At 41.4% G+C, this 19397-nt stretch overlaps 1 protein-coding gene across 2 annotated transcripts in view; it reads right to left on the minus strand.

The window, feature by feature from the left end:
• Positions 1–19397, minus strand: part of ENO4 (enolase 4) — a 41408-nt gene continuing 22011 nt past the window's right edge. For both annotated transcript variants that reach the window (XM_084841962.1, XM_084841961.1), the window contains 6 exons: positions 15722–15889; positions 15326–15451; positions 5172–5367; positions 3910–3977; positions 2584–2701; positions 1–1524 (listed from right to left, as the gene is read on the minus strand). In XM_084841962.1, the coding sequence (XP_084698088.1) occupies positions 1409–1524; positions 2584–2701; positions 3910–3977; positions 5172–5367; positions 15326–15451; positions 15722–15889 (792 nt within the window). In that variant the 3' untranslated portion in view covers positions 1–1408. The remainder of the gene's footprint in view (positions 1525–2583; positions 2702–3909; positions 3978–5171; positions 5368–15325; positions 15452–15721; positions 15890–19397) is intronic.

A 19397-nucleotide genomic window follows, 5' to 3' on the forward strand; every position in this document is an offset into this window, starting at 1 on the left:
GTGAATCTATCCTTCAGTAGGTTTATTTTCCTACTAATTGATTTTGCACTTAGATATCAGTTTGATTACACTGAATTTAATATGACAATTTCTAAATGGGGGTTTTCCTTGAATTGTTGTTACTGAAGAATATACAAAAAAATGTATTTATTTCTAGTTAAAATATTTGTTATACTATGATATAAATTATTTCTTTTTAATGCTGCTGATTAAAAAGTTTTCTGACTTTTTCCCAGACATTGTGATGTTTTACTGTTATTTTCTGCTTGAAATTGATAATGTGATGCATCAGATTTCATTGTTCATATTAGGTCCCTAATATGAACAGAGTCCCAGAAAAGTATTGGGTCAGTAACCCGTGATGAAACACCAGCCCATTCCAGGTCATATGTACGGCAGAACTAAGCCCCTTCAGCCTTTGCATACCATTGTCCCCTTGCAAAGCTGGGAATTTTGAGGACTTACAGGTGTTGTGGGGGGGGGGGAGTCACAAAAATCACTTGACTTTCAGGTGCAGGGGTGCAAGGTGGCATGGGTGGCATGTGGTTTGTGGGGGTGTACTTATAAAAAGCCAAGATTGGAAACAGTTCTATGTAATCACGTAGGATAGTTTCATTGCCACTGCATCTCAACTCCCATTTTCAAAATGGCAGGTGGGCTGCCAGTCTTTCAGTCAAGCCAAGATTGGTTTTATAAGAAAAAACAAACAATCTTGCCACCTTGTAAAACTGTAAGTAGCTTAGTATCCCCCAACCAAAAATCTGCACATATACATACCCAAACACTGCCTTTCCATCTATCTTTGGAGAGGGTATCGGGCTCCAAATCTCACCCTGCCCCCCCATCAATTTATTAAGCGAGCTGAGGAAAAATTTTCAGCTCAGTCCTAGTCATATGTACACATAGATCACATGAATTTCTTTCCTATGCAGACTGAACCATTGGTTTCAGCGGATGGAGCGAATCCACTGATGCATCGTTTCTGTACAAATATAGGGATCCTCTACTGAAATAAATGGGAAGCTTCTGCAGAGGGGGTTACTCCATGCATTCAGCCGAGCTCCTGCACCTGCAAATGAGCACTGCTTACTAAAACTGTCATATCATTTTATTTTACATAAATATATTAACCTGAATTTGTGCTTTAACTGATTGCGTTTATGGTTATCAGAAAGGAAGATCAGCAAAACAGATTTTTTTAAAAAATCCATCAGAAATGCCTAGATCTTAATGCATCTAATGCATTTTTAAAATACTCCCAAAGACACTGAGACAAACAAAATGATCTACTGTTTGACCCCATCTGCTGTCCCATGGCGGTAGCCTGGGGAACTTGCAGCGTGCTTTCAAGTGGAGGATTCCAGGCTTAGTTCTGGGCCAATAAATACCAAATCTGAAATATCACTTTCTACACAGCAGGTTGCACTGCTCCTGCAGGAAAATCAGTATAATCAAATTCCTCCTCCTCCTCCTCCTCTTCTTCCTCTTCAGTAAAATCAACAAATTCATGCTCATCTCGGTCACCTGAAATGGAAAATATACATCCTGAGTATTTTGAAAACCATGTGCGAAATATTTAAGCAAGAACTGTGTTTTCTAGCCCCCGTTAACCATTTTTCTTCCACCTTGATTTTTTTTAAAAAAAATATTAACTGACATTTTTAAAAAAACAATGTTTACTTAGGGACATTTCCATAAACTTTATAGTATAGTATAGTATAGTATAGTATAGTATAGTATAGTATAGAATAAACTCCTATTCCTTGACTCAGTAGAGCAAGTACGGAGATATGGGAAATACACAGCGGCCTCCCAGTCTCTAAAATGGCTTGGCACTATATGCCTTCTTATGTGTGTGCATACACTGAGGGGTGAAATATGACAAAATAAAATTGGAACATTATGGCTTTATGACAAAATAAAATTGGAACATAGGAACCTGCCTAATTGTCCATGAAGCCCAGTATTGTCTATTTAACTGGTTGCAGCTCTCTAGGGTCTCAGCAGAGGACTTTCCCATCACTGTTTCACTGATGGTTTTAATTGGAAATGCCAGAGATTGAACCTGGGGCTTTCTGCATGTAAAGCTTGTGGACTATCACAGAGTGTGGTCCCTCCCCAGGTCAGATACTAGGGGTGTATCAGATATCAACTATTCAACGTGCATATAACATTTTATCAGTCTTACATTTTCGTGTCTTTTAGACTATAAAGCACTGAGCTGGAATTTTTGAAGCATCATCTGCAACATGCCTGCCTGCAGCTAAAATTCTATGTGAAGAATATTTTTTTTCAAATATGTGTTCTCCATTGGCCTTGAAGATTCCAACCAATTAATTCTTTAAAAAAAAGGTTGTTGTGGCCTATTCCAAAAGAATGTCTTATTTTAACATGCAGGTAAACAGATAACTCATTATAAGGACAATGTACTTTGTGGCAAATGTCATCCTGTTTTCTGCAAGCGCTTATTTATAGTCTTTTGATTCCCCTTCCCTCCTGCAGAGTTATTTCAATCACTCCTGCTCCAGTCTTTGAATTCTTATTCATTAAACACTGAAAACAAAGTAAGAAAGAGGTTTTTACAGAGTCTTCCATTCTTGCCCAGTTCCTCCTCTATAGCAAGAAGTCGGTTGTATTTGGTCACCCTCTCTCCACGCGAAAGACCTCCCAGTTTGATGAACTTGGTTCCCAGTCCAACAGCCTTAGGCAAAGAAATTCAAATTTTAAACCTCCATAGTTGGAAAAAAATGAAGCTAATTTATTGCTACTTACCTAATTTTGTGACTTAGAAGTACAGCAGATTTATTTATTTATATAAACACACACGCACCTCATACATGGAGGCCCAGCATTAAACGCTGGTGTTTGTAATACTGCCTGTGTATGGTCTGAGCTTTTTTTCTTCCTCCTAGGGCAGTAAGTTTGGACTAAAAAGATAGGTTGCAGGTGGCAGTTTAATTTTTAATGTTATATAAGCCATAATGGGTTTTAAGGCATAATCCTATGCCTGGTTTAAAAAGTTCTAAAGCTCCCAGCATGCCCCAGCCAGCACAGCTAGTTGGGGAATGCTGGGAGTTATCAGGCTTTTTTCTGTCTAAACATGCATAGGATTGTGCCTTTAAACCCATTATACCCATAATGGACTAAAACCTAGCTTCTTGCTGATAAGTCACCAGCTTCTCACATATAAGTCCAACAAGTTATTGACTAAACTGCCGTGAGGACACAGAATAAGAAAAAAAAGTCAGTCATGGAATTTTTAAAAGCCCACTTTAGTACTGTGAGTCAATGAACACGTTGACTAGGCTAAGAGGAAACTTCATACAGACTCTAAAGATAGGACAGACTAGGTAGCATTGGTGGGACAGGAAGGGAGGTGTCCTAGCTGGAGGAGAGGTAAGGGAAGGAAACCCACAAAGAGTTAATGGTCAGGAAGAGCACTATACTGTTGAAAAGAAGGGGAATGGAAGCTAAGGAGACATCAGGAGGCAGAGCAGGTGAAGGAGACTGATGAATATACATTAATTTTAAAATGTGGCCATTTTTAGTGACAACGCCTATGTAATTATACTTTAACACAGAGACCAGTCCGAGTCCATTAAGACCTGTTATACAGGAAATACTGTTACTGCTCTACTTTTTGAATAATTTACTTTTCCTTAAAATGTCAGCAAGAGACAACAGGTATTTTCAATGTTCTTCCCTTGTCCACTATAGTGCTGCTTTCCCCCTTGAAGTTCAAACGTTAACTCTCTTTAAAAGGCGACTGTCTCAAAAAAAGCCAATTCCTGAAAGGAAAGCAATTTCCTGAAAGGTTATAAGTGTCTCACCTACAGGCAACATTTCTACTATGGGCAAGTTCAAGATTAAAAGCAGTATTTGAGCAACTGAACAGCTTCCAGTACTTACCAAGTCCACAAGACTGTCATCAGAAGACTCTCCATCTGGACTTCCTAATATGGAAATGTGTCTCCGACCTGGATAGGATGGAAAGGGCTTTTGTGGTTTTCATTACCAATCCTGCCAAAAGGACTCTCTGTCTTCCATGCAAAATTAGCTGCTGTTTGCATCTGGCTCTTGCAATGCAGTTTTATCTTACCATATCTTATTTTGTTCTATTAAATCCACCATCCACAATCCAATGCAGAGTTGAGCCCTTAAGGCCACTTATTTAAAGGGATGTACACTCATTGAATTCTGTGTTGGGTTGTTAGCATTCTCTGTAACAGGTAATGTCATACTCACCTGCGTCAGGCTGATGGCATCATTTTGGAAATATATTCAAGACAAAACGGTCAGCGGTGGGGAACCTCAGGTCCAGGGGCCAAGTCCAAGGTTCCCCGATGGTCACACTCCCTTTCCCTGGCCCCACCCTTTCCCCCCAACTACTGATCGTTTGGTGGTTTCCCAGCTTTTGTACAGTTTCCCCCCATTCCAAAAGGTTGAAATGCCTCTCCTAAGGCTTACTGACTGGAAGGAAGACCTTTAAGACACAATCCTATGTATGTACAGACAGAAAAAAGTCCTGCAACACCCAGCATTCCCCAGCCAGCATGGCTGGCTGGGGAATGCTGGGAGTTGTAGGACTTTTTTCTGTCTAAACATACATAGCATTGCGCCCTTATACTACAATATTCTGGTCATTAAAAAAAAATTGGCTCCACCCGTTTTGCCTTTGGCCCCGCCCACCACTGGAACACAGCCCCTGAGAGCTTCTCCAAAATTGAATTTGGCCCTCAGGCTGAAAAAGGTTCCCCATCCCTGCATCAGCCTTCGAGCTATTTAATTTAAACACTCATGTCTAGGAGTTGGCTTTTCTGTGTGGATGAAATAAAGACTCCCTCCGCTGGTGTATAAGATATTCTGAACCTTAGACTTCATTTATTTCAGCAGCTTTGTTACATTTTGTAAACTTATGAGATGTCAATGGAAATATACAACATCAGCCAATAGTATGAGAGAGACGCCCTGTCACCCAGCCCCTGTATAATGCTTTCAAGAATTTGTTTCACATATTTTGAACATGAGCCCGCAACTCTATTGTCAAGCCATGATGAAAGCCAATTTTGCCTAATGAGTACTTCTGACTCTGGCAATGACTGTATTCAAATATAAAATGCGGCATACTTTTATGAACTGTACTGCATTTTAAAATTCAATACTTTCCTCACCATCTAAAAGCTGCATCATTTCTAAAAGGTCAGAAATTTTAGCCTCGTTGGTGTGTTTTAAGATGAGACCACTGCATTTTGGTCTGTTTTTGTTTTTTCCCTCCAGAAGTTTAGACACATTCCTGCATGAATCTTCTGCAATAAGATGACATTTAGAACCTAGAATATTGCATAAGGCGGTCCACTGCTCACGGTCCTATACAGATCACAAAAGTGAGTGATTAAAAACTTCAAGGATTAATACCAGCAAGCAAGAGAAGTTACTGTCATGAATTGCAAAAAGAAAGTAAGATGCTTTCAGTGTTCACTTCAGAAAGTTCAGTGTTAGAAAGAACAAATAGGGACTCACAACAAAACCTTGCAGTTTATTCCCAGGCCTAAAAACACTATTCCTGTCCAGGGTTCTAACCAAGCAGAAACAGGAGTATGTTGGTGCTGTTGAGAAGTCTTTCTTTCCCACTCTTCCCCTGCTATATAGTGCTAAAGAACTTATGATCAGGACAGACTTCCATGACCCTAAGTGCTTTTTTGCAATACAAGCTGGGGGGGGGGGGAGATAGCACAGGGATAATTTTCTGAAGCCTCTAGCATGCATCCCCCCACCCCGTGCTTACCTCCATGATACCGTATGATTTTAGGAGGGACCAGCAGGTCAATTCCCTCTCACTCCTCTCTTGTTCTTTTTTAAAACTAATACTTGGAACATTCCATGGCCATCAACAATCACATTTATTTTCTAAACTCACACCATATGCACAATGCCTGGTTCCTTTAAACACTTTTCTCTCCCCAGATGGAAGGTCTATAGAAGGGATGGCAACCTTTTGGCCCCCAATGGGTTGAGGTGATGGACATGGCCAAAGGTGGGAGTGGGCGAGGCCATGGCCAGCATCCTCTTCAACACCCCCCCACACACACTCTCTCACACAAATTCACACATACAGGCTTCCTCCTTGCCCCTCCCCTCCCCACTCCACTCTCAAACACAGGCGCACAAAGCCTTCCCCCTTCAATCACTCACTCTCTCATACCTGCTTTCCCCAAACCCACAGAGAGAGAGAGAGAGAGAGACAGAGACAGAGAGACAGAGACAGAGAGAGACTCTCCCCCATCTCGTCATGCAGGGATGGGGAGGTTTAAACCTGTTGTGCATCCCCACTCCCAGCTGATTGTCACTAAGGAAAGTGCAGCTAATCAACTCGACAGGGTGGGAGGTACACAATTTAAATCGGGAGGATGACAGGCAGGGATGACTCTCCTCACATGCCGTTTTCCCCATTTAAATTGTGCTTCAGCCAACCTGTCAAAGGGCGGCTTGGTGGGCTGGCTGGAGGGCATTTGGGATAGAAAGGATGTTGCGCGGAGTCGTCCCCATGTGGCTTTCCGGCCAACTCATGCTCTGGCCAATCCACTATTCAGATATCTGACAGGCGGGTCAGTGTGTGATGGGGATGGGAAAGTGTGCAGGTCCTTCTCATCAAAATTCTGCTCCCTCCGGTCTGCCCAACAGCTGAGCAGCAGGATTGTGGGGGAGGGGAGAATTCTGGGGCTTGGGCACCCACTGCTGACCACACTGAACATCTCCAAGGGTCGCACGGCACCCTGGGCATTGCCCACCTATGGTCTATGGGAAGCTGTCCATAGAAAACAATGAAGAAAAACAGGATTTTAACGGAGTTCCCACTGAAACAAAAGGTAGCAGCGAAGGGAGTTCCCATCTTTTCTACTCACTGTTAATCCAGAAGCTCACTCTCCAGACAATGACAGTCACTCCAATAAGTTTGTTTAATGTCTATGCCCTCAACATTTCATTGAGTTCCTGGAATCTCACAGCTCCTAGAAGTTCACAGGGCTATTTTGGCATTTTTAAAACATTTCTTTTAATTTACAGGTGTATGTACATAGAGAGTCCCCAAGAATGTAGAAACCATCTTTTGAATGGGGGTGGGGGGAGTGTCCTTGTTTTGCTTCCGAACCAATGTGCAATATCAGAAAGACTGATGAGGATACTGTACCAATACTTCAGTACTGTGGCCTCCTAAATACATTTCAAGTTTTAAATTTTGGCCTACGAAGCCAATACCTAAGGACTACCTTCTTCCGTGTGTGTGTGTGTGTGTGTGTGTACACACACATTCTTATATGAAGATACTGAAACAAATATAAATTAATTGTTCAGTATTTAATCATATCTAATCCTTGATCTCTCATGTTTTACTCTGCTTTATTCTGTTTCCAGGATGCAACATAAGACTGAATTATTTCAGAAAAATCAGTAGTGACTTCAACTACTCTATATATGCCTGTTGTTGTTGTTGTTTGGTCGTTACATCATGTCCGATTCTTCTGTTGGACCCCATGGACCATAGCAGGCCAGGCCTTCCTGTCCTCCACTTTCTCCCTGAGTGTGCTCAAGTTCATATTCATTGCATCGGTGATGCTATCTAGCCATCTCATCCTCTGCCGTCCCCTTCTCCTTTTGCCTTCAATCTTTCCCAGCATCAGGGTCTTTGATCTTTCCCAGCATCAGGGAGTTTTCTCTTCGCATTAGGTGGCCAAAATATTTGAGCTTCAGCTTCAGTATCTGTCCTTCCAATGAGCACTCAGGGTGGATTTCCTTTAGGATTGACTGATTTGACCTCCTTGCAGTCCAGGGGACTCGTAAGAGTCTTCTCCAGCACCACAGTTCAAAAGCATCAATTCTTCAGCGCTCAGCCTTCCTTACAGTCCAGCTCTCACAGCCATACATTACTACTGGGAAAAACATAGCTTTGATTATACGAACCTTTGTCAGCAAGGTGATGTCTCTGCTTCTTACAGTGCTGTCTAGGTTTGCCATAGCTTTCCTCCCAAGGAGCGTCTTTTAATTTCATGGCTGCAGTCACCATCTGCGGTGATCTTGGAGCCCAAGAAAATAAAATCTGTCACAGCTTCCATTTCTTCCCCTTCTATATGCCAGGAAGTGATGGGGCCAGATGCCATGATCTTCGTTTTTTTTAAGTTGAGTTTCAAACCAGCTTTTGCACTCTCCACTTTCACCCTCAACAAGAGGCTCTTTAGATCCTCTTCGCTTTCTGCCATTAGGGTGGTATCATCTGCGTATCTGAGGTTGTGGATAATTCTCCCAGCAATCTTAATTCCAACCTGTGATTCATCCAACCCGGCATTTCTCATGATGTACTCTGCATATAAGTTAAATAAGCAGGGCAACAATATACAGCCTTGTCATACTCCTTTCCCAATTTTGAACTAATCGGTTGTTCCATGTCCGTTCCTTACTGTTGCTTCTTGACCCTCGTACAGGTTTCTCAGGAGACAGGTAAGGTGGTCTGGTACTCCCATCTCTTTCAGAATTTGCCACAGTTTGTTGTGATCCACACTATCAAAGGCTTTAGCGTAGTCAATGAAGCAGAAATAGACTTTTTCTGGAATTCTCTTGCTTTCTCCATGATCCAGCGAATGTTGGCGATTGGATCTCTAGTTCCTCTGCCTCTTTGAAACCCAGCTTGTACTTCCGGTAGTTCTCGGTTCACATACTGCTGAAGCCTAGCTTGTAGGATTTTGAACATAACCTTGCTGGCATGTGAAATGAGCGCAATTGTACGGTAGTTTGAACACTCTTTGGCATTGCCCTTCTTTGGAATTGGGATGTAAACTGACCTTTTCCAGTCTTGTGGCCACTGTTGAGTGTTCCAAATGTGTTGGCATATTGAGTGCAGCACTTTAACAGCATCCTCTTTTAGGATTTTAAATAGCTCAGCTGGAATACTGTCATCTCCACTAGCTTTGTTGTTAGTCATGCTTCCTAAGGCCCACTTGACTTCACTCTCGAGGATGTCCGGCTCAAGTTCAGTGACTGCACTATCATGGCTATCAGGGACATTCAGATCTTTCCTGTATAGTTCTTCTGTGTATTCTTTCCACCTCTTCTAAATCTCATCTGCTTCTGTTAGGTCCCTGCCTTCTTTGTCCTTTATCATGCCTGTCTTTGCACAAAACGTTCCCTTGAGATCTCCAATTTTCTTGAAGAGATCTCTAGCCTTTCCCATTCTATTGTTTTCCTCGATTTCTTTGCATTGTTCATTTAAGAAGGCCTTCTTGTCTCTCCTTGCTATTCTCTGGAACTCTGCATTCAGTTGGATATATCTTCCCCTTTCTCCCTTGCTTTTCGCTTCCCTTCTTTCCTCAGCTACTTGTAAAGCCTCCTTAGACAGCCACTTGGCTTTCTTGCATTTCTTTTTCTTTGGGATGGATTGAGTTGCTGCCTCCTGAACAATGTTACAGACCTCCGTCCATAGTTCCTGAGGCACTCTGTCTATCAGGTCTAATCCCTTAAATCTATTCCTCACCTCCACTGTATATTCATAAGGGAGATGATTTAGGTCATACCTGAACGGTTTAGTGGTTTTCCCTACGTTCTTCAATTTAAGCCAAAATTTTGCAAGAAGCAGCTCATGATCTGAGCCACAGTCAGCTCCACGTCTTGTTTTGACTGACTGTATAGAGCTTCTCCATCTTTGGCTGCAAAGGACATAATCAATCTGATTTTGATATTGACCATCTGGTGATGTCCATGTGTAGAGTCGCCTCTTGTGCTGTTGGGAAAGAGTATTTGCTATGATCAGCGTGTTCTCTTGGCAAAACTCTATTAGCCTTTGTCCTGCTTCATTTGTACACCAAGGCCGTGCTTGCCTGTTATCCCAGTGATTTCTTGACTTCCTATTCCAATCCCCTATGATGAAGAGGACATCTTTTTTTGGTGTTAGTTCTAGAAGGTGTTGTAGATCTTCATGGAACTGATCAACCTCAGCTTCTTCGGCATCAGTGGTTGGGGCATAGACTTGAATTACTGTGATGTTGAATGGTTTGCCTTGGATTCATACTGAGATCATTTTATCGTTTTTGAGATTGTACCCCAGTACTGCTTTTCCCACCTTTTTGTTGACTAGGAGTGCTACTCCATTTCTTCTAAGGGATTCTTGCCCACACTAGTAGATATGATGGTCACCTGAATTAAATTCGCCCATGCCTGTCCATTTTAGTTCGCTGATTCCCAAGATGTCGATGTTCAATCTTGCCATCTCATGTTTGACCACCTCCAGCTTACCTTGATTCATTGATCTGACATTCCAGGTTCCTAAACAATATTGTTCTTTACAGCATCGGACTTCCTTTTCACCACCAGACACATCCACAGCTGAGTGTCCTTTCGGCTTTGGCCCAGCCGCTTCAGTCTTTCTGGCGCTACTTGGAAATTCCCTCTGCTCTTCCCCAGTAGTATATTGGGCACCTGCCAACCTGAGGGGCTCATCTTCCGGTGTCATATCTTTTAGCCTTGTGATATGTCCCATGGGGTTTTCTTGGCAAGAATACTGGAGTGGGTTGCCATTTTCTTCTCCAGTGGACCACATTTTGTCAGAACTCTCTGCCATGACCTGTCCATCTTGGATGGCCCTGCACGTCATAGCTTATGGCTTCATTGAGTTATGCAAGCCCCTTCGCCACAACAAGGCAGTGATCCATGAAGGGGAAAAATGCCAAAAGTGGCTTAATTCATTTGTTAGCATTATCTGCCAAAATGTCCTTGTCCATACTTCTACAACAGATAGTATATTTTTCCAATATTTTGCCAGTAACACTATGGGAGCAAGCAATACATTGCCGGCCTTCCCCTGTACTTCCACTGTGATTTCCGAGCATGTCTGGTGAAACATTTCTTCACTATACAGCTTGTATGCCATGGGCATGTATGACTTGATAGCATCCCACAAGTCCCTCCTTTTGGGGACTTGCCAAAATCTTTCCAGAACTATTGTATGGCTTTCTTAGTTTGGTCTAGATTTTAATGGCTTGTATTAAGAGGGGCTTGGAGGCAGTTTTATTTTGGGAGTTTAATCTTGGTCAGAACTGAAAGCATTCATCTTGTTTTATAGGAGTTAACTGGCAACGATATTGGCTCATACGCCAGTAAATGACAAAGCACAGGGGTGATGGCCAAGTTTCCCCTTTCTTTTTACTCATCTTCACCAGTCTCACTGGAGGAGCATACCCCAGAGCACATAGCCTTCCTCAGGACTGCAGAGCACATGTAGGCACTGCTGCATGTGTGTTTCTGATAGTTTCTTCTCCCTCCTAAAGACAATAATTGGGTAATTGACTGAGGGCCAAAAGGTTCCTTCTAACAACTATAGCTTCTTCTCAAGGAACAAGAGCAACCGACTTCCGGTTGGAACCAATGTTGCTCTGGCAGCATCCCATGGGCTCTCCGTGGGAGCTTTCTCAAACAGCTTTTTAAAAGGTTGAAAAAACTTTCAATCCCCCCCTGGAACTAAAAGGGGGGGACAAGGCAGCATCTGGATAACATCTTGGAGAAAAGTACCTCCCATGAGATAGTGGGGGGGCTCCAGGATTATCACCCCAGAGCTTTACCAACGCAAAAAGCTGTTCTGAAACTTCTGTTTCATAGGAGAAAACAGGGCTGACGTGTTCCATAATAATATATGCTTTAGGAAATATCAACAACTCCTGAGGAATGATTTAAGAAATATTAACAATATTTGAGAACATCTGAGGGCCTGTAAGATCTGTTTGCAAGAAACATGACTACACCGAGGAGAAGAAAGGGGCTGGAATCACCGCCAACTCCCCCCATATCTCCTATGTCAAAAGTTTCGAAAACAGAAGATGTAGTGGAATTATTTACTCTGATAAAGACTTTATCTTCACAATTTACGGAGCAAGCCAAAGGTTGGAATTAATCCAAAATTCCATCACCACCTTGCAAGGAGCTGTGGATCTAATTAATGCGTCATTTCAAAAAATGGAGACGAAAATTAACGAGCTAGAAGACCAAGTGGCAGGGAATGGAACTACAAGTTTGTTTTAAAAATACCTCTGACTGAATTTCTCAACTGGAGGCCTTCACACAAAGATCCAATGTACGTATTATTGGGATTAAAAATCTGTCTAATGATGTAAAATGCCTATTTTTGTGGATAAACTTTTGCATGAGATACTCCCTATCCCATCTGATTATTTACTTGATATTGAGCAGGCATTTCATGTGCCAAATGCGAAAGGGACTGACTATACCATCACAGTCCAATTTGCAAAAGTCTCCACAAAGAATTATATCCTGCGTTTGGCAAGAGAGGGTAGAAGCCTTTCCTGGAAATAAAATAAAGTTATTTCCAGATTACATCAAAGAGGTGGCGAATAAAAGAAGGCAATTTATCAAAGCAAAAAATACGGCAAAACAAATGAACTTACAATATTACTTAAAATATCCTGCTACACTTTGTATCGTGTCTGAAGGTCAGATGAAGAAGTTTAAAAATCATGAAATGGCAGAGGCATGGCTGAACGTAAAAATGCATGAGATTTCTGTTACAACCCCATGAACTGGAATCTTTAAACAAGCTTTGTTAACTGTTTGTGTTTAGTCTACATGATCCAGGCTAGGTCAGAAGATAAATGATTATACATATATTCGTTTATTCTCTTTCATCTTTCGTTTATTCTCTTTCATCTTTCATTTTTTCTTGCTTTTCTTTTTATTTTTTATTTCAAAATAGATATGGTATGCTGTATTTAAATTTATTGTTTGAGGGTATATTGTGCACATGCATTTATATATCTAGTATAAAATATATTACTGATTGTTGAAGGCTTATTTTAAGTTTTATTACCATATAACACTATATTTATTATTATTATTATTATTATTATTATTATTATTGGCTACTGGGAATGAACTGTATACCTGTTTCTTTGATATAAGATTGATGATATGATATTGAAATGTAAGGTTGTTTATTAAACTGTAAGATTGCTAAGTTTATAGATATAGTTTTTAAAATAGAATGGCCTTGGAGGCCGGGGGGTACTGGAGTTTAAACATAATTCTTTAAAGGGGAGGGACAGGGAGAGGGGGAGGGAAGGGGAAAGAATCTTCTTTTCTTTTTCTTTATCTCCTTTCCATCTCTCTTTTCCTTTTTTTTTCTTTTTCCTTTTCTTTTTGTTATTGTGGTGTCCTCATCAGAATATTGTATTGCTGGGAAATTGTAGTATTGATCAGGTTGTTGGTATTTTTGGTATTGTTTATTTCATTTATAAAGATAAAATAAATAAATATATATATATATTTTAAAAAGGAACAAGAGCAACCAAAGGTGACAATGCTGAATTTAAGATAATGTCAATAGAGCTTTTAAACCTAGACATCTAGAATACTAGTGACTCTTGAACTTGTCTTTTTCTTATTGAGAGATATTGTTCTCCTAAAGGCAACTTCATCTTCTTTTTTAATATATAAATATATTTAAATCTATGTTTTTATTAGTTAAAAGCCAAATAATTAAACTAAAAATGTTTTACTTTTGTCAGTCCTAATTTGGACAAAACTTAAATTCTGAAATTCATGCAGCTGTAATGCCATTGATTTTTATTTCCGGCACAATCCTATACATGTCCACTAAGAAGTAAGCCTCATTGTGTTCAATGGGGCTTACTCTCAGGTCAGTGTTTACAGGACTGCAGCCACAATGTATTTATTATATATTATATATATTCAGGATATAAATCCTTCCAGGTTAGCTCACAGCAAAGCATAAAACAATAAATACAGTTAAAACAGCGTGCAGCTCCTTTGGTGAGGGAACTGCACCGGCTGCCTAGTCACTACCGGGCCAGGTTTAAGGTATTAGTAGTAGTGTACAAAGCCGTAAACAACGTGGACCCAGGATACCTGAGAGAGCGCCTCCTTCCTTACCAACCTGCCCGGTCACTGAGGTCATCAGGGGGCATGCTCCTGGTGGTTCCACATGGACCCATGGCCCAGTTGGAGTCCACCAGGAAAAGAGCCTTCAGTGTGGTGGACCCCTTCCTATGGAATTCCCTGCCTTTGGAGGCCAGGCAGGCACCAACGTTGTTATTTGTAAAATAACAAATAACATTGTTATTTTGAGAGGCCTTCCTTGAGTGACCAGCCGTGGTTTATTAAATTCGCCTTATTGGAATTTGTCTTTTTAAAATGTTTTAACTGTTTTAAACCTGATGTTTTACTCTTTTATCTTGCTGTTCACCACTCTGAAATCTCTTGATGTGGAGCGGTATATAAATATTGTAAGTAAATAAATAAGTAAATAAATAAAACAATATAAAATTGTCAGACCTTAAAACACAGCAGGATGAACAAAAAACATCAAATATTCCCCATGATTGGTCCCAGGTAATAAATATGCTCCTGTATTCTGCAATGCATTCTGAATCTCTCTCTCTCTCTCTCTCTCTCTCTGAAAACAAGACTTTAATATGATGTGAGTAGAATGTATACATACAGGCCCTGAATCAGTAAAATAACTCATGCTTAAGTCCTATTTAAATCTTAGGAAATTAAGTTAATCACAATTTTGTCATACTAATTTCAATGGGACTTAAGATCGACTAAGGGAGCAATCCTATGGCCGTTAGACACCTATAGGATATGTGGTTTTCCGGGAACCGACCTCAGAGCCTGCGCTCCAAGGTTGGTTCTCAGAGAACTGAACTTCCTCCATGCCTCGCAGGCAGCGCGGAACAGCCCTGTGCTCCACGCTCAGAAGAGGAGCACGGAGCAGCCAAAACAGGGCGTTCCGGGGCGTGGAAGGTGGAATGCCGGTATGACACATCCTGTGTGTCGCCCGGTAGCCTCCTTCCCCGTTCTGCCTTCCCACAGCTAGACAGCCTAAATCAGCTGTCTAGCCACAAATGCAGGGCAGGAGAAGCACGGCGGGAACAATCCCCTCCATGCTTCCCCTGCCCTGCATTTGATAGGTGGTTGTCTCTGAGTTTGGAGACAGCCACCTATCCCTATAGGATTGCGCCCTTGGGGTGCAATCCTATCCATAGTTTAGACAAAAATAGTCCTACAAAAGTCCTGGCTTGGAAATGCTAGGAGTTGTAGGACTATTTTCTGTCTAAACATACATAGGATTGCACCCCAGGTTTAGTTATATCAGGGCCACAGAGTTGACTGATGGATTTCAAAGTGATTTTGTTTAATCTATCCTTTTCTTTAAAATGCACTACTCCCAAAGCTTAAAACACCTTCTACATGTTTCTTTCATTTCTAGGCCCTATTCTGGGATTGTGACAACATTTTTTAAAGCTCTTACCTCTTTCCTCAATGGATCTATTAATGTTATAATAGACGGAAATTTATTTATCAGGTCCACATACATATCCACCATTTCTTCTGCAGTCTTCTGTGTTCCAAGCAGCACTTCATATTTTCCCTTAGTCTAAAATTAAAAATATCAACAAAGTAAATGAAATTTGAAGTTACCCAATTTTCTTTTTAACAGGTAAGGGTAGAACACAAGTATAGTAATTAGACACAATGAGGTACCACAAAAGGACCCACGAGCCTTTTATGTGAATGAAGTGGCTTATCCTACTTACGCTTCCTTCCCTTTATAATGCACACCCCTCTGACATATTCCAATTGGGGAGAAGAGCTCCTGATAAGGACAAAGAATCTTCAAAATTAAGATACTGAAAATGAAGCTTACATAGTCCATTAGTTCATGAGCAGCGCAATTTATTCCCAAGTACATATCTATTCCTAATTCCAAGGAAATATTTGCACAAGCTGATTGGATCAAGGTCAGAGGTTGTTCTAGGCTTTCGCTCCCTATCATTAGACAGCCTAAGTGAGACATTTTTTTAAGAACAGGAGGCTGCAAAACAAACAGTAACGCTAGTATTAATTTACATGCATTTACATTCAAGAAGCATCCTGCTAACCTCAGCATAACTCTCCCCCACTATCCTGACATCAGTAATCTCAAATACTATATAGATACTATATTGTGCTACAAATGTGTCAGATGGGATGTTCATTCCTCATATAGCCATTTTATAGTTTACGGCAACATTACCTTGTAATATTTCAACTGGATATAGTTTAGCAATGCTGACAAGAAACCATCTAGCTTCTTGCAGATAGCTTGGTTACTGTCCCCAGATTCTATGACCAGATTGATAACAGTTACTGAGTGGGACTTGTACAAACCACCTGCAAAGAAGTTGTCTCTTGATGCTTCGGGATACTTTCCAGCCTTTGCATGGCCACAACATTTGGAAGAAAGAAAATGGAAATATATCGTACTTCTCATAGACAAAAGGTGCAGAACATCAGGACTGGGGGCCAATTCTGGCCCTTCAAGGCTGACCAGCTGGCCATGTCTTCTTCCCCCGGCCCCATCTCCTTCCCCCAGCCACCAATCATTTGGTAGTTTCCCAGCTTTTTCCCCATTCTAAAAGGTTCGAACTCCTCTCTCAAGGCTTAATTACTAGCAGTAAGAGCTTGAAGTAAAAATATGCTGGTATTTTAGCTTAAAGCCTTTAAATTTTCAACTGCACTAAAATTTTCACCTATGGGTTGATCATTTTCACCGATGGGTTATCCAAGAAACAAAGTCCACAGTTTGTTCACACATACCCTCTGAGGGGCATAGCTAATCCTCAATCCAATTCATCCTTCTTAACTCAGTTTTCCATCCAGACATAAAATTGTCTTCCCTGCCACATATTAAATGACAATCAAGAATCAGCAAGTTGGAGTGGCACAGGGATAATTTCATACTCTGCTTTTGATTACATGACTGAACTTAGTTGATATGAAGCCAATGCATCACATTTTGAGTCTCTAGAACTTCACAGGCTATGCTATGCACAACTGAGCAATAGGAACTAGAGTTGTTGTTGTTGTTGTTCAGTCATTAAGTCATGCCCATCTCTTCGTGACTCCATGGACCATAGCATGCCAGGCCTTCCTGTCCACCGCTCTCTCCCGGAGTGTGCTCAAGTTCATAATCATTGCATCGGTGATGCTATCTAGCCATCTCATCCTCTACTGTCCCCTTCTCCTTTTGCCTTCAATCTTTCCCAGCATCAGGGTCTTTTCCAGAGAGTTTTCTCTTCGCATTAGGTGGCCAAAATATTTGAGCTTCAGTTTCAGCATCTGTCCTTCCAATGAGCACTCAGGGTGGATTTCCTTTAGGATTGACTGATTTGACCTCCTTGCAGTCCAGGGGACTCGTAAGAGTCTTCTCCAGCACCACAGTTCGAAGCATCAATTCTTCGGTGCTCAGCCTTCCTTATAGTCCAGCTCTCACAGCCATGCGTTACTACTGGAAAACCATAGCTTTGATTATGCGGACCTTTGTTAGCAAGGTGATGTCTCGGCTTCTTACTATGCTGTCTAGGTTTGCCATAGCTTTCCTCCCAAGGAGCAAGCATCTTTTAATTTCATGGCTACAGTCACCATCTGCGGTGATCTTGGAGCCCAAGAAAATAAAATCTGTCACTGCTTCCATTTCTTCCTCTTCTATATGCCAGGAAGTGATGGGGCCAGATGCCATGATCTTCATTTTTTTAATGTTGAGTTTCAAACCAGCTTTTGCACTCCCCGCTTCACCCTCAACAAGAGGTTCTTTAGATCCTCTTCACTTTCTGCCATTAGGGTGGTATCGTCTGCGTATCTGAGGTTGTTGATAATTCTCCCAGCAATCTTAATTCCAACCTGTGATTCATCCAACCCGGCGTTTCTCATGATGTACTCTGCATATAAGTTAAATAAGCAGGGCGACAATATGCAGCCTTGTTGTACTCCTTTTCCAATTTTGAACCAATCGGTTGTTTCATATCTGGTTCTTATTGTTGCTTCTTGACCCTCGTACAGGTTTCTCAGGAGACAGATAAGGTGGTCTGGTACTCCCATCTCTTTCAGAATTTGCCACAGTTTGTTGTGATCCACACAATCAAAAGCTTTAGCATAGTCGATGAAGCAGAAATAGACATTTTTCTGGAATTCTCTTGCTTTCTCCATGATCCAGCGAATGTTGGCGATTGGATCTCTAGTTCCTCTGCCTCTTTGAAACCCAGCTTGTACTTCTGGTAGTTCTCGGTTCACATAGTGTTGAACCCTAGCTTGTAGGATTTTGAGCATCACCTTGCTGGCATGTGAAATGAGCGCAATTGTACGGTAGTTTGAACATTCTTTGGCACTGCCCTTCTTTGGAATTGGAATGTGAACTGACCTTTTCCAGTCTTCTGGCCACTGTTGAGTGTTCCAAATGTGTTGGCATATTGCGTGCAGCACTTTAACAGCATCCTCTTTTAGGATTTTAAATAGCTCAGCTGGAATACTGTCATCTCCACTAGCTTTGTTGTTAGTAATGCTTCCTAAGGCCGGCTTGACTTCACTCTCTAGGATGTCCGGCTCGGGACATTAAGATCTTTCCTGTATAGTTCTTCTGTGTATTCTTTCCACCTCTTCTAAATCTCATCTGCTTCTGTTAGGTCCCTGCCTTCTTTGTCCTTTATCATGCCCGCCTTTGCACAAAACATTCCCTTGAGATCTCCGATTTTCTTGAAAAGATCTCTAGTCTTTCCTATTCTATTGTTTTCCTCGATTTCTTTGCATTGTTCATTTAAGAAGGCCTTCTTGTCTCTCCTTGCTATTCTCTGGAACTCTGCATTCAGTATCCTCCCCTTTCTCCCTTGCTTTTCGCTTCCCTTCTTTCCTCAGCTACTTGTAATGCCTCATCAGACAGCCACTTGGCTTTCTTGCATTTCTTTTTCTTTGGGATGGATTGAGTTGCTGCCTCCTAAACAATGTTACGGACCTCTGTCCATAGTTCCTCTGGCACTCTGTCTATCAGGTCTAATCCCTGAAATCTATTCCTCACCTCCACTGTATATTCATAAGGGATATGATTTAGGTCATACCTGAATGGTTTAGTGGTTTTCCCTACGTTCCTCAATTTAAGCCGAAATTTTGCAACAAGAAGCTCATGATCACAGTTAGCTCCAAGTCTTGTTTTGACTGACTGTATAGAGCTTCTCCATCTTTGGTTGCAAAGTACATAATCAATCTGATTTCAATATTGACCATCTGGTGATGTCCATGTGTAGAGTCGCTTCTTCTGCTATTGGAAAAGAGTGTTTGCTATGATAAGTGTGTTCTCTTGGCAAAACTCTATTAGCCTTTGTCCTGCGTCATTTTGTGCACCAAGGCCATGCTTGCCTGTTATCCCGGTGGTTTCTTGACTTCCTACTTTGGCATTCCAATCCCCTATGATGAAAAGGACATCTTTTTTTGGTGTTAGTTCTAGAAGGTGTTGTAGGTCTTCATAGAACCGATCAACCTCAGCTTCTTCGGCCTGAGTGGTTGGGGCATAG

This window comes from Heloderma suspectum, chromosome 3 (genome assembly GCF_057233095.1).
Source record: "Heloderma suspectum isolate Gila_16-S chromosome 3, 16-S_ref, whole genome shotgun sequence".
Taxonomy (NCBI): domain Eukaryota; kingdom Metazoa; phylum Chordata; class Lepidosauria; order Squamata; family Helodermatidae; genus Heloderma; species Heloderma suspectum.